General features: G+C 38.0%; 2 protein-coding genes across 4 annotated transcripts; both read right to left on the minus strand.

Moving 5' to 3' along the window:
* Positions 1–963: 963 nt before the first annotated feature.
* On the minus strand, positions 964–3,470 carry tmem35 (transmembrane protein 35). Its single transcript, XM_053506446.1, has 2 exons — positions 3,180–3,470; positions 964–2,061 (listed from the first exon to the last, which is right to left on the minus strand). The coding sequence occupies exons 1-2, from the start codon at positions 3,297–3,299 to the stop codon at positions 1,699–1,701; spliced, it is 483 nt and encodes a 160-aa protein (XP_053362421.1). The 5' UTR covers positions 3,300–3,470; the 3' UTR covers positions 964–1,698.
* Positions 3,339–8,254, minus strand: arl13a (ADP-ribosylation factor-like 13A). 3 transcript variants are annotated; one of them, XM_053506443.1, is made up of 9 exons: positions 8,159–8,254; positions 7,912–7,982; positions 6,890–7,139; positions 6,660–6,765; positions 6,326–6,531; positions 6,066–6,159; positions 5,702–5,963; positions 5,496–5,615; positions 3,339–3,474 (listed from the first exon to the last, which is right to left on the minus strand). In XM_053506443.1, the coding sequence occupies exons 1-9, from the start codon at positions 8,215–8,217 to the stop codon at positions 3,392–3,394; spliced, it is 1,251 nt and encodes a 416-aa protein (XP_053362418.1). In that variant the 5' UTR covers positions 8,218–8,254; the 3' UTR covers positions 3,339–3,391. The 3 variants fall into 3 exon arrangements, with proteins under 3 accessions (XP_053362418.1, XP_053362420.1, XP_053362419.1); XM_053506444.1 differs by lacking the exon at positions 3,339–3,474 and adding an exon at positions 4,941–5,187; XM_053506445.1 differs by lacking the exon at positions 8,159–8,254 and having other exon boundaries at positions 7,912–8,112.
* Positions 8,255–15,618: the final 7,364 nt, after the last annotated feature.

Below are 15,618 nucleotides of genomic sequence, written 5' to 3' on the forward strand. Positions count from 1 at the left end.
CTGATTTTTAACAAAACATCACTAAGGGCAATCATCAATTGAGGGGGAAAAAAACAAGATGGAGTGTTAAGTAAATCTTTAGGTATTCTATTTTTTTTACAATTCCGAAAATTTGTATTATATTTTTGATTTTTCAGGGCAGCATTTTATCTTATTGGATAACACAGGGCAATTAAATCTCACCTCCAGTTTGTGTGCTGAATTCTAGTTTTCTAGTTCTCCGTGTGATCATGGGGGTTCCTCTAAATACCCTGTCTTCTTATCACACCCCAAAGACATGAATTGTATGCTGATTGCCATTACCAATATGCCTTTAGTGTATGATTGAGTGTGCTTTTGTGCTTAAGTTCCTTGGGATAGGCTCCTGGCTCCTTATGACCTTACACAGGATAAACAATATTGATTATTGAGGAATAGATTTTTCAATACAATTTAGAGTAACAACTAAAACAGAAAACAAGTCTAACCATATGCCATCGGTAGGGATGCTATTAACAGTAATTCTAGTCTTTCTTGTTATGAAATTGTATGCATGGAATAAAATTAAAAAGGAATAACCTCACACATGGAATTAAAGCTTGTGAAAAAAATAGGTTTGGAGTTCCTAAATACAATGCAGCTTCTCAGTATGATGACCAGTAAGGACGCTACTAAAGCTGACATGTGTCCTTGTTGTGACTTTGAACCTGTTTGGATCTATCCTAAACTCAGTCCCACAAACATTCAACTGTTCTTTTGTCAAACATAATGCTAAGAAGTATTTTGGACAAACACAGAAAAAAAAACTTGTCAGTACTTACTGGTGGAAGCATAATTTATAATAAAGTTAAAGCATCAGAATACTTTCCTTAATGTTTAAGCTTTCCTTGTACTTTTTAAAAGTAAGATTAAATACCCTAATTAAAAGCAAAGCCCTTTATTGAAATAAAGATTAGTGATCTATTATAATAAAGTTCATAAAGATTGGAAGGATGAGAAAATCTTTATTGATTTTTATTTTTAAATGACAGTCTCCAAAATGCATGTGGTAAAAAATAAACACACAAACACACAACAAAAGCAACACAAAAGAAATAGTCTCTTTTATAAAAAAAAAAAAAATGGGTAACACAACACAAAACACATAAAACACACAATTTGTCTGTGATAGAGAAACCACAAGAATATCATGCTTGAAAGTATTCAGATGTCCTAGTGTGATAAAACTTTAAATTAATTCAATCCTAAATATTTTGCATGGGATAAATGTAAAACATTTTTGCAAGATCTTATTTATTTTTATTAATTAGTAAGGAACATTTTTATAATTGATATTTTGCAATTAAGAAACCAAAATGTGTCTAGGGTGTTAGAAACAGAAATAGTCCCTATGAAAGCATCAGTAATTGGCCCTTAAAGCTGATGGTAGTATATAAATAATATAAGCATTACAGAAGGCAGGATAACATAGATTCAAGTTTAATATGACAGAAGAGGTTAACAGGGGCAATTGTACTCTGATTATTCACTGATAAGGATCAGTGTAGGGCATTTTTATTTAATGAAAGGCTAAAAAAAACTGCATGGTTGGGCAACTTGTATGAGCAGAAAGAATGAAAATCACCTTCTTTGGTGACCATCATTTACTTGTCACTCCATATCTGATGTTCAGGAAATGTCCACATTGTTTTGCATTTCCTACAGTCAGAAAAATAGAAGCTAAGAAACTTTGATTTTGTTCTTTTCCTGGGCGTTGCCCTGTTCTTCTTGTCGTTCCTCCCTCTCAGGTTGGTCATCACTCTGGCGCGCGATAAGGAGGCGGCAGGTGAGCAGGATGCCAAACACCAGTGCATGAGCGTAGCGTTTCAGAGGATCACCTACAAGCTGGTGAAAGAAGAGCACAGCTAGCATGACCAGCAGCAGCAGGAAGTTCGCAACATCTTTCGGTTTCCCAGGCACAAGTGTCAGGACCACACCACACGCCACTTCGACGGTGCCGATGATCTTGCGCAGAAGCACTGATGTGATGCCCAGCTTTTTTAAACCTGGAAGAGCCTTTGCATAACTCTTATATGCCCTTTTCTGAAAAGTAAACAGGAACAATAAATTTAACAATAAGAGCAGAAGGTGGATAGCGATGACTCTGATTCTAGAGCTGGTATTTATACACTGATGTCATAAAATAACTGCAAATTAACAATTTCACGATTTAGAGTTGCATTGGTAATAAAATGTTAGTAATAGCTACATGACTAACATTTTGTTATTGTGACTGGAGGCTTGCAAGCTGCAAATTCCCAAAACAGGGATAATAATAGGATAGAACACCAAAATCCATACCCTTAACTTTGTCATACACACCAGAATGGATTCTACTTCCTGTAAGAGACGTTTTAAAAGAAATACTCTCTTGGGTGATCCATATGTGCAGAAAGCTTGTGTTCAGGACGCAAAAGCGTAAAGCTTGGCGAATAACCACAATGTGCGTGATCAATTAACGTTTTTAACAACGAAGCATTTAATACCTATCTGCTCAAGTCCTTGTGAAATCTTCATTTAACAAAACCAGTCCTTTCACCACCACCCGCAGGTGCATCATAGAATTTGCTCGAAGGCGCCGCCATTGCAAGCGTTACAGTTACAACACACAACGCGGATGCAGTCAGACTGTAGCTACATAAAAAATAATGATAAGAATATGCCTAACGTAACTCTGTCAACGAAAGATTAACGTATAGCTGTAACATTAATTACAGCATACGGATTAACGCTGTGCCGCAGGATAAATCGCCAGGTCTATGCAAGCACTGTATCAAACAATAGCTTTGTCCAGAAACCGCACCGTTTCGTGTGAAAGAAGTGTGTGCGGCGCGCAGTACAGTAATGCGGTTCCTGTGGCAGCACTGTCGCGCCTCAGCTCGGTATGGCCGATAACCCATAGTTATTGTACATTATTTCTAAATTGCAGTTGAATCAAAACGCAGTTGGACCCCTTTTTCTGTGTAAACATTTCTATTCTAGGATGCAAATTATGGTTATCAGTAAATGAATGAAATCATGTAAATGAATGCAATCACGATCTCCTCATATTCTGCAATGTAACGGTGACTTAAGACAAAAGAACCAAAGGAAGACGCAATCTGAAACGCATGATTTGTCGTCCAGGTGCAGCAAGTACATTTTATCAAAGGCACACTTACCATTTCACTGTAAGCATCTTTGCTTAATCGCGGTGTAAGTTTAATCGTTCCCATGAAGACGAAAAACAGACCTAGTGCAAAAGAAAGAGCGACGATGGTTACTGTCCTCGGCGAGGCCATATTCGGTCAAGACTGCCAAAACTCCAGCTCCGTCTAATACCCGCTGTGTCCACTCTCCTCGGTGTCCTCATGAAGATGCTGAGGGGGAGGGGTTATCCTAAATCAAACATGGCGGCACGCCATCTCGGCCTCACTGAGTCTCGGTTAGATGTCGACGTCGGCTTGATGGGCAATTCTGGAAGTCGACCAATGAAATTTTGCACAAGGAATAGCGCGTGTTGTAATTTTTTAATCACACAGAAGTACAGTTTGATGACACAGAACCGAAAGCAGATAAAGCCTATTTTAATCAGACTTGTAAAAGCTTTATTTAAACAATTATACAGCCATAACATTATGACCACCTGCCTAATATTCAGAAGGTGCCCCCTTCGCCACCCTAACATTGATGCACTGTGTGTTCTAACACCTTTTCAGCACAACCAGCATAAACCTTTTCATCGCTTTGATCTACATTATTACTCCTATTAGTTCGGACTACACAGGCTAGCCTTTGCTAACCATGTGCATCCCTAGACACCCATGAACCTGTCACTAGTTAACCAGTTTTTCTTCCTTGGAGCTTTTTTTTTTTTAGGTCCTGTCCACTACAGGCCAGTTATATCCCACAAGAGCTGATTTTTTGGAGTTGCTCTAAATCAATCCTTTAGTCATCACAATTCGGCCCTTATCAAAGTCACTCACATTATTTTCTGCTTCCAACACATCAACTTCTAAAAAAAAGATTCACTTGCTGCCTAATATACCCCACCGACTTCCGGTCGCCATTGTAACAAGATATTGAAAATGTAGCTACTGTGAGAAGAGCCAAATTGTAATGGCTAGACAACTGGGTCAAAGCAGCTCCAAAACTGCAGCCCTTACCGGATGTCCCTTGTCTGCAGTGGTCAGAACATACCAAAAGTGATCCAAAGAAGGAAAACAAGTAAACTTGGTTCCTGGAGTGGTGCCTGGTTCACTAATTGGTTTTCTGGAGTGGCACCCCATATGGGATGCATTCTACTTTGTGCTTTAGGTTCCCTGAGATAGGCTCCAGGCTCCTACGACCCTATACGGGATAAGTGGTATATACAATAACGAGAGGAAGAACGTTATTATCTACAGTCCCCAGGACCACATTTCATGCACATCTCTTCCAAGTTATCTTCAACACTGGATCTAAACATAACATGTGTTATTGTGATTTTGGATTTGTCTGTGATTACCTGTTTGCTTACTGACATTTGGCTTAAACCTGTTGGGGATTCTGCTTTGCAGCTTGGATTTTTTTTGCCTATGCTACTTTTTATTATAAAACACTAACCTTAAATCTATTTCAGCTTTAATAGCTATAATGTACTTGTTTGTGTTTTATCTCCCAGTCTGAACCTATTTATATTGAAGGACTTTACAAGACAGTGTGTTTCACAAAAATATGAACATTTGCAATGAGCAGAAAGCATACAGTACATTCTTCTTAAATTATAACTTAGTTTATATTTCACTAAGTTATAATTAATTTCAAGTCAACATTACTGATATTTATAATGTAAACAAAATGTTTATTTTTGTTGTGCATCTCTGTGAGATGCACAGCAAACATACCAAAAAAAATCAGATTTTTTTTAAAATGACAAAAAACAGACACTAGTCTATAAAGTAGATTATCTTGTATTTCATAGATACTTAAAAAAAAAGAAAAGCCAGATGAACATGCCTCTGTGAAAATCCATGATTTAGTGAAGATACTGAAGGATAGTAGTTTTGTGATCCAGTTCCTTTATGAAATGTTATGCACAGGTCTTGGATCTGTGCCATCTGCCATTGGAGATCTAGTTCTCTCACTGTTCAGGTACCAAACTTTGATCCTGTCTGGCTTTTAGAGCCAAAATTGCTTTTCTGTAAAGATCTATCAGGGAACATGCAAATAAAGTGGTTTAGCTGAGATTCTAAATCAGCGCTGCTCACCCCTGAAAGTATTTTCCTAGTGTGCTGTCTAAGGAAAACCCATTGAATGTTATGTTGGCCGATTTATGGCATACAAACATACTATACATGTATATATGTGCACACAAAATGATACAAACATATCGTCATAGAGTTTAATGGATAAAACCTTTTTAAAGTTCATCATAGAGTGCCAGAGTGCCATGGATTGGAGTGACCTGACATAAATTGTACTTTTATAAAGAAGAATTAAAATTCAGTTAGACTTACCAAAGGTGGCAGAGAGATCAACTGGCTGTCTGTAATTGACAGGGATTTCTTCTGTGTTTATCTTGTTTTTTCGTTTTCCTTTTAATGCTTTTTTCTTTTTTTTGTTTTCTCCATTACTTGCTGTAGCAGTTTATCGAAATAAAGTCAGCACATCTTTCCCATTATTTACATAAAATTATTATGAAGTGTAATATTGAGCAGAATACCTTTAGAGGGCTTGGACTCCTGAGACTCTGGATGATCAAAAGTCTCCACTTTTGCTTTCAGTTTCCCACTTTTTTGTGGCAACAGGTTACTAGCAGCCTTCTCCTTCTGACTGTTATCATCTTGTTCTACAACATTTCCTTCTGCTTCCTCTTCCTTCTGTATTTTATCTACTTCTTTATTTCTGCTACCGTTTTTCAAACTTCTTGCTTTCATCTTAACTTTCAGCTTCTTTTTCTTTAATTTCTTTTGAAAAGAATTCTCCTATAACCAGATTGAATTATCTAGTTTAAATCAAGGGGTTAACAAAATCTACATGTAGAAATTTATGTCTGTGTGTGTGTCTGTGTGTTTGGTTTAACTTACAGTAAGAATAATTGGTTGTAGACGGCGCTTACTTTTCTGTTCTTCCTCCAGAGGGCGCTGTGCTTGGTTTATTTCAGGTTTACAAGCTTTTAGTCTACGGATATAAGTACCTTTATTACATTCAACATGTCGGTTAGCAATTAAAATCATCTTACATATAGTTGCATTTATTTAATATTTCCTATAATAAAATGGCAATAAACCCAACATAATTGCAAATAGTAAAGACTATTACAAGCATCTTAAAACACCGATGGCACCTTTGAACTTTGTTTTTCTTATGACCTTTTCCAGCCTTTCCTTTCCTCCCTTTCTCCTCTGGTCCTGGTGTCATTCCACCATCTCTGACTACACGGGCAGAGAGTTCTGGATAGTCAAGGCACACAGCCCGTAGTAACCACCTGAGCCCTCGCAATGTCTTCCTATCTGACCATCGCTGCAGGTCCATTAAGGCAGAGCATGGCTCCTTTTGTGAGACAAAAACTTTATTTTTCATACAACTGCTCATGCAATGTAAATAATAAAAAGCACATAACTTTGGAAATATTTGTATTTTTCCCAGCATTTTTTGTCATAACCCAGGTTGCTACTCACAATGTGGCACAGAGACCGGCTCTGATTCACCAGTTTGTCCAGGGACAGGACCTCAATCAGTTCACTTCCCATTAAGGCATTCATTTTATCTTGTTTATTTGCTAATCTGTAAAGAGGAACAGTCTGAGAAAATAATTCATTTTGCGTGTGGAGAAAACAAATTATGGTTTTTTAAAGGATAATTTTAAAGAGTATTTAAAGCTATAAAATATATTTAAATTATGGCTTACATTAATAGGGGCTTTCCAGCCACTCTAGGCTGTCTCAGCATGTCTGTCAGAATATCTTTGACCTCTTTCATTTTCTGTCTATCGCTGGAGTCCAACACAAAAACGATTCCATGAGCCTCACCGTAGTATTCTCTCCAGCATGAGCGAAGTTCTGAACCTCCACCCAAATCCAACAAATTCACCAGGACATTTTCCATCCTTAACTCATAGTGGACACATCCATAAGTAGGAGTCACTTCTCCATGGGGAGCTACACACAGGGCAGATATAGAAAATATTTTTTTTTTAAATAAAATATAATCTTAATCATTATTTATATAGAGAAATGGGAAAAAGAAGCATGCCCTTTATTTTGTTATTTATTGTTTTTTTTTTCCGTTCATTTAAGATCATGTCCATTTCTAACAAACACATGTTTATTACGTTGTCATTTTTTCCAAACGTAATCAAACATTGGACTTGCAATCTGAGTGACAAACTTGAGTGAAAATGTATGCCTGACATCATTGTCCTGTTGCATGACCCAAATTCAGGCCAGCTTAACCTGCTGGACAGATTACCTCACATTTGTCTCAAGATTCTTCCAGTATAAAGGATTTCCATTTGCAAACAATCTCACTGCAGAATGAATGTCAAAGTGTTTGGAAATGGTCTTATGGCCATTTCCAGATCAATGAGCAGCAACAAAATGTCTTTTCTTAGATCACGGATGATTTTCTTTCTTATTGCCATGGTGTAGACTTACACCTGAGGTAATCAAACTCATTGATGCTTAATTTGCCTTGTGCATTTCATTAGTTACACTTGACTGATAATTGCAAAAGTAAATGGTGTGTTTATTTCCCTCCATCTGAAAAAAAAATGTATATATAGAAATCTCTTGTGTTTTTGTTGTCACCTGAGGCCATTTGTTTGCAAAGAAGCCCTCACCCTCATACATAAAAGCATAAATAAATGTGGATGTACTTTCTGTTTTTCCATAAATGTAAAATTATATACATCATTTTATATTAGACACTTACCTCTTAACATCCCTCTGATACACAGTGTTTTTCCAGCCTTCTCAAGACCAACCACCAGCAAAGTAATTTTTCTGAAAGAACACAAAAGATGCACATTACTAGTTCATCATTGTAATTTCCCAAGCCTAAACTATTTGACTAACTTTGGCCTTGTAGCTAAACTAAGCAGATGATGGCTCACTGGCTTAACAGTGGCAGCTTGGCAGTGGCAGGATTTGTTCATGCAAATCCTCTGATCAGCATTTACCTCATGGGTTGCTGGAGTTTGGAAACCCAGTTGCAGCAGTTACTCATCAAACTAAACATATTGAGATGAGGAGGAGAGAACCATCTTCTTCTCGATTCATATCTACACACAGATGGTATAAGCAGAAGTTATATTAATTGTAAAGCTGCTAAAAAAATGTTGACATTTATATAAGAATGAATTGCAGCTAAAAACAACTGCTGTTCACTAGAGCTGAGGAAAATGTTACAATATTCTGAAAAAAATTAAGTTACTTTAAATGCAGTACACAAAACCAAACTACAGTAGTAGTACAGTAGCACAATTATATGAGACAAGCATTAAATTTTGTTATAAAGTTTGCAAAAAAAAAGTATAAATTACTTACAGTAATATGTTCTTATTCATTTGCATGTTTATGTTTTCTTTGTCTGTAGCATTTTGCACAGTGTACTGAAATCCTAATCAGGCTCAGTTTACAGCTCTAATCCTGTCTCCTTATCTGGGAGGAGACAAGTAGGTTTATGCTTCTTACTAATCACATGAGCTTCAGTGACATCTGCTGTCCTTATAGGCAGGTAATGGTTTATTTATCTAGCCTAAAGAGAGATTTACAAATAATGTAAAAAAAAAAAAAAAAAAAAATTCTTAAACTAATTTCAGAAGACACATCCAGTAGATGAAGAAAATATAATACTGCTTTTCAAGGGATCAAATTATTGACCTGCATCAAGCACTACAAGAGTAGTGGAAGCTAGGTTAAGGGCAGAGTTAAGCATTTGTGAGCAGCAATATGGTTTCATGCCTAGAAAGAGTACATCAGATGCAGTATTTGCTTTGAGGATGCTGGCCAAAAAATAACGAGAAGGTAATAAAGAGTTGCATTGTGTCTTTATAGATTTAAAGAAGGCGTACGACAGGGTGCCGAGAGAGGAGCTGTGGTGTTGTAAGAGGAAGTCTGGAGTGGCAGATGAGTATGTTTGAGTGGAGCAGGATATGTATGAGAGATGAAAGACAGTGGTGAGATGTGCTGTAGGTGTGACAGAAGAGTTCAAGGTTAAGGTAGGTCTGCATCAAGGATTGGCTCTAAGCCCCTTTTTGTTTGCTCTGGTGATGGACAGGATGACAGATGAGGTAAGACAGGAATCTTCATGGACTATGATGTTTCCGGATGACATTTGCAGGGAACAGGTGAAGAAAAATTTGGAGAGGTGGAGGTATGCTCTGGAAAGCAGAGGAATGAAGGTTAGCCGCAGTAAGACGGAATACATGTGTATAAATGAGAGAAACCCAAAAGGAACGGTGAGGATACAGGGAGCAGAGGTAAAGAAGGTGCAGGACTTTAAGTACTTAGGGTCAATGGTCCAGAGCAACGGAGAGTGTACAAAGGAGGTGAAGAGGCGGGTACAGGCAGGTTGGAATGAGTGGAGAAAAGTTTCAGGTGTGTTGTGTGATAAAAGAGTATCAGCGAGAATGAAAGGAAAGGTGTACAGGACAGTGGTGAGACCAGCAATGCTCTATGGCTTAGAGACAGTGGCACTGAAGAAAAGACAGGAGGAAGAGGTGGAGGTAGCAGAGCTAAAGATGTTGAGGTTCTCTTTGGGAGTGACAAGGATGGATAGGATCAAGAATAAGTTCATCAGAGGGACAACCCATGTTAGATGTTTTGGAGATAAAGTCAGAGAGGCTAGATTAAGGTGGTTTGGACATGTTCAGAGGAGAGATGGTGAATATATCGGTAGAAGGATGCTGAGGTTGGAACTGCCCAGGCAGGAGGTCTAAAGGAAGACCAAAGAGAAGATTTATGGATGCAGTGAGAGAGGACATGAAGTTAGTTGGTGTGAGAGAAGAGGATTCAGAGGATAGGGTTATATGGAGGCAGAAGATTCGCTGTGGCGACCCCTGAAAGGGAACAGCCGAAAGACAAAGAAGAAGAAAAAGATCAAGCAAAAAAAACACCTAAGGAAAGTGCAGAAATGACTGCAAATTGTTTAAGAACTGTCCAACACCTTATTAAAACATGGAATTACAGAAAAATATACATGGTCAACCATCTCTTAAATCTGGCATACATGTAACTCATCCCATAACCTCATACTCCAGCACACCTATCCTGAATGGCAACTACGCTAATTCTCTCCATCTGTTCTGTATTTTTCTACCCATTCCGAGGCATCTGGAGGTTGTACCAGCTTCAGTAGACTAAGGCCAACCCTGCGAGGTTTCTGAGGCATCCAGAGAAGGACCGGCTCCAGCTGGATTCTGCTTTATAATGGTTGAAGCTACGCATGCTGCTTCTGTGCTTCCAGTTACCCAGACCCCATCTGCCCTCTGCACCTACTGACTCATCCCTATGCTGAACTGGACCTCATGTTAATTTAAATAACTTCTGTTATATTGAACTTTCACCTGCACAACACACATGATGTTATTTCTATCTGTTATCACCCAAATGAGGATGGGTTCCCTGATTGAGTCTGGTTCCTCTCAAGGTTTCTTCCTATTGCCATCTCAGGGAGTTTTTCCTTGCCACCGTCGCCGTCACCCTTGGCTTGCTTATCAGAGACATTTCATTCATCATTCATTCATCTCATTATTATCTAGACACATTTTTCTTACACATACACACTTCCAAATATTTTCTTTTCTAAAAAAATCTTTCATTTTTGTGAAGCTGCTTTGAGACAATGACCATTGTTAAAAGTGTTATATAAATGAAATTGAATTGACTTGAATGTGGAAGAAATGTAGTCAGAAAAAAAGGGAGGGAAGTGCACCAAAATTATATACTGATTAAGCGTAGTGCCTACTGTACAAGCCTCTGTAGCCAGTGTTACTGTATAATTGGGTGTTGCTTCAGTTGGTCAGGTCTCTAGGCTCAGCAATGTTATGTGGAAATAAAATGACCACAAAGTCCATTGACTCGCTGAATCTACTGAATGACAAGGTTATCACATCTATGGATTTCTTCCATGAATGCAAGTTAATTCCTGCAGTAATTATCATTTAAGCATTTTTTTAAAGCATTTTCTTAAGTTCTTAAACATTCGCATATTTAAACCAAACTGTTCAGTTGTTTTGGCTAGGCATTGTATTTTACAATGCCCAAAATGGAACTGGAGCGAACATTTACAGAACCTTGAAGTAACATTAGTATGAGTGGCACAGAAACGTCTCAGCAATCTCTGTATAAAAGGTCAGCTCCTTAGCTGCTGTGTCATATTAGGAATAGAAACTGGCGGAAAGCTTGGCTGCTCAGTCCCATTAAAAAAAGTAGGATTAAACACTTTTACTACAGAAAGTAGCTGAGAGGATACATGGACCAAATGCAAGAGGTGTTAATAACAATGCAGTACTGTAATGAACACTCCAAGTTATTGTGTGAGATTCATAAGGACGAGTTGTAGTAAATCACTGGGTTAACACTTAAGGGGTTAAGACGAAGCAAGTTTTCCTGGCTCAAATGGCATTGCTAGAGACTGGTACAAAGACTCTATGCCATCTGATGCTAGGACCTGGAAAGTTTTTTCAACACACAGGCTCAGGAAGCACTAGACAATGTCTGACAAATATTGAAGGACTGTATCTGCTATTCCGTGTTAAACCACCAAGAGCAGATAGAGCGAGTTATACAGGTTTATAATCCAGTAAAAGCCCAGAACCAAAGGTGATTTTGTGCCAGAACAGGGTATGAAAAGTGGCAAGCAATCCTGGCCTTGTTTCTGTATAGCATTGTATAGCATTTAAGTTTATTTATTTAAATAAAATAGTAAAAAGGAGGTGGATTCTATATCTAAGAAACCTAAATGTCTTCCCTAAAGACTCCTGTTGCTTATGCTTTGCATTCCATGTCATGCTAATTGTGACTACAGATTTGTAATAAGCATATTTCAATGGATTCTTTATTATCACTTTCATACAGTATAAGTAGAGTCATATTCCAGGTGTCCTCAAGAGCACCCAAGGTATTAACAAAGACATTGTCACCCTAAACAGCATGAGGGATTAACAGGAAATTCATGCAGGCACAGGGAGAACATGCAAACAGACAAACCAATGTAATCTTTAAACTGGGTTAGTTAAAAATGTATTATCATCATAAAATCTAATGACTCCATAATTGTCATCCTCACTGAGGACGAGGATGACAGGAAATACAGAAAACTAATCTACGACTTTGTGGATTGGTGCCAGTCCAAATCAATGCAGGGGAAAACCTGCACAAAGGAGTTTGTGGCCATTGAGTGGCAGCATCACACATCTACTTTAGAGTGGTCTGTGGTGCAGCTGCATTCCAGCTGATGACAAGAAAAGGCCGCATCCTTGTAAAGAAGGACAGTTCTATTCTAAGGTGTCATCTCAGTCCAGTAGAGTACATGGGAGAACAGAGAGTGATAAAGTTTTCATCCATGTTGAAAAAAATGTCCTACTGTATGCACAACATGACGAGATCTCCAACCAGAAGCAGGGCACTAATGGTTTATTAATTAAGCCCTGGGTGTAACTAAATATGGAATCATCATTTAAATTAAACATATCCAAACAGAATTTTAATTAGACACCTATCCAGAAGGATTGGCAAGGCACCTGGTTGAGGCGGCACATGTAAATTGAACAAGCAGGAGGATTTTATTTTAATGCAGACATTAGAAAATGATCACATATGAAGCAGTCCTTAGGAACCGGGCTTAATGAGGCTCAAACAGCACTAACTACATTGGATTAACAATACTATGGGCACACATCTTTAGTTGAGACCAATAATAAACTCATAATTCAATATTTTATTGAATTTCTTTCCATTGCTTGTGCTGGACACGGTGGTATAGTGATTAGCACTGTCGCCTTGCACCTCCAAGGTCCAGGTTCGATTCCCGGCCAGGCTTGATTCCCGTCTCTGTGGGCATGAAGTTTGCGTGTTCTCCCTGTGCTTGGTGGGTTTCCTCCGGGTACTCCGGTTTTCTTCCACAGTCCAAAGATATGCAGGTTAGGCTAATTGGCATTGCCAAATTGCCTGTTGTGTGTGTGTCTGTCCAGGGTGTACACTGCCTCGTGCCCTTAGCCTCCTGGGATAGGCTCCAGGTCCCCGCAACCCTGAATACAGAATAAAGCGATATAGAAAATAAGTCAGTGAGTGTTTTGCGTTGCTAACTTTGGGTTAAATCCAATTACAGATACAAATATTGGGAGTAGTAAATAGATACACATACAGATAGGGGATTTGTATTTATATGCTGTCTGCCAGTGGTTAACAGACAGGGCAGAGACATAGACACAGCAAGATGACTGGATAAATATAAAATTGTATGCTTTCCTGCCAGTTACAGATAACACTATTCCATACCTGACAGATTATAAAAACAGTATTGTTGATCTACTGTAGCTCTTGGCAACCACTCCCAACATACTGGCATCTTGCAAGTGGTCAGATACTGTACATGTTAGTGAGTGTCTGTGTAAACACCAGTGGGCAAACTAATTTTTTTTTTTTCACCATGATGTAAAACACTAAGCATAAGTCCCTTATCCTACACCATGTACAATATATTTTATTGCTAGGATCCTTTCTTTTTGGATCTGTCCTAAAGGTGTATGTGTTAGCACTGTCTCCCCACCAGATACTGGTTAACAGTTTGCAGCTAAAACCAAATACTTAAAACCACCCAAAAACATTTCATAATGATAAGGAACATCTTCCACACCTGGTCCTTCACTGGGATCTGGACATGGTGCTAAACAACGTGTTCTACTTTTTATATATACCAATGGAAGATTTGTAAATAAATGGAATTACACTTAAGAGTGCTACATGCTCTTTGGTCAGTTGGAGTGATTCTCAGCAGTATTTCTATTCTGAGGGATTCATTTTTTTTTTTTCACTAAAAAAATATAATAGCTTGGCTATCTACCATTTCTACTATTTACAGAATTAAAGTTTAATTTAAAAAAATGGTAAAAAAAAAAATTAGTGGCTGCAGTTAAAACCGCTAAGGTAAAGTCAACATTGTATTAATAGTGTACTTACCTTAGTTGTTTAAGAATGTAACACATTTACATATACATTTTACACTGGTGTATTTTACAGTGTAAGCTTTTCCTGGCCACCAGAGGTCCTTAAAATCACTGTTGGTGTTACTGAGTTTTGGGTCATCCATTATCCTAGGTAGTAGCCCATAAGATTCACACAATAGACTATAGAAAGAAGAAGCCATTAAATGAGCATCTGAATGCATCTCTCAGCCTTGGCTTCTAGAATAATATTACAATGATGCTTGTGGTTTAGTTTCAAGTTTAATGCAATTACAGCAGGGCAGAAGATCAATTTTCTTGCATGCACTCTTAGATGTAATGTTGCAACCAAAAAAAAAAACCTTTCATTGCCCAGTAGCTGTGGAGTAGCAGAGCTACTTCTTGTATGGGTTAAGATTGTCTCGTGACCATGACAAGAAAAGAAATAACTCTCGCTATAGGACAATCACAGTTATTGTACAATCCACCAGCACTGTGTCAGTTTACTTAACCGATTTTCCTGATTATTAAAACTATTCATGTTTAAGGCAACTGTGATACTAGGTTAAGTAAAAGGAATAGAATGTATTTCTCAATTGCCTTATGATGCAGGGAAATTATTTTCTTTGTATTCCTAGCTTATAAGAAAGGGGTCAGATTGCAGGGTTGGTCATGACATAGTGCCCCTTTAGTAGATTGAGTAAATGACCTGCTTACTGTGCTATAAGATTTATTAGCACAGTTTCCAGACCCTAGTTCTGGAAGAATTCCTGTCTTACATTTTAGTGTTTTCTCTGCTTTAACACACTGATTTCATTCCCAGGAAGGGCTGCTGCCCAAAGTGATTTGTTAATTTAGGTGTGTTAAAGAAAGGAAAAATAGCACAGTGTTGGACTAATGTACTTCAGAGTAATATTCTATAACTGAATCACACGGGATACAATCTCTTTAGCACAAGCCCTTAAATGATGTAATGCAAACTAACAATGCTCTAAGCGCAAACATGTCAGTGACTAATCCTGACTGCTTTTATTGATGCTTATTTAATATATTGTGCATATACACTGATCAGCCATAACACATTAATATTAATCATAAATTTTATAAACTGGTGACCTAAGGGTCATGGTAACCTAAGGCTCACCCATGCCCGTGCAGACCAAAGGCCAGACTATTCAAACAGATCACATAAAAAAAGCCAGTGTAGCAAATCACAGAACCAGTCAATACTGCTTATGACAGAAAGGTACCAAAACACTCAGTGCACCGCAGCTCCCCAAGTACAGGATGGCAGGCAGAGACCAAGGCCACTGACCTGGCAGCCAATCTCCCCAGATATTATAATTTAATTATAAATTATGTTAGTGATAAAACTAGAAAGTGGAAAATATCTTGGTATGTCTCTTTTTTGCTTTAATGACAGTATCCACTCAAGTTTATGGCACACACTCCATGTTTGTGCAAAAAACATA

Source organism: Clarias gariepinus, chromosome 10 (assembly GCF_024256425.1).
Source record: "Clarias gariepinus isolate MV-2021 ecotype Netherlands chromosome 10, CGAR_prim_01v2, whole genome shotgun sequence".
In the NCBI taxonomy this organism is placed as follows: Eukaryota; Metazoa; Chordata; class Actinopteri; order Siluriformes; family Clariidae; genus Clarias; species Clarias gariepinus.

Bases quoted from the DNA above. Each gene is read 5' to 3' on its own strand.
- tmem35 (XM_053506446.1), bottom strand. From the start codon at position 3,299: ATGGCCTCGCCGAGGACAGTAACCATCGTCGCTCTTTCTTTTGCACTA. The intron at 2,062-3,179 runs GTAAGTGTGCCT...TTTACTTTTCAG, and splicing joins AAGATGCTTACAGTGAAATG to AAAAGGGCATATAAGAGTTA.
- arl13a (XM_053506443.1), bottom strand. From the start codon at position 8,217: ATGTTTAGTTTGATGAGTAACTGCTGCAACTGGGTTTCCAAACTCCAG. The intron at 6,532-6,659 runs GTGAGTAGCAAC...GTCTCACAAAAG, and splicing joins GCCGGTCTCTGTGCCACATT to GAGCCATGCTCTGCCTTAAT. The intron at 6,160-6,325 runs GTGCCATCGGTG...TTATATCCGTAG, and splicing joins AAGAAAAACAAAGTTCAAAG to ACTAAAAGCTTGTAAACCTG.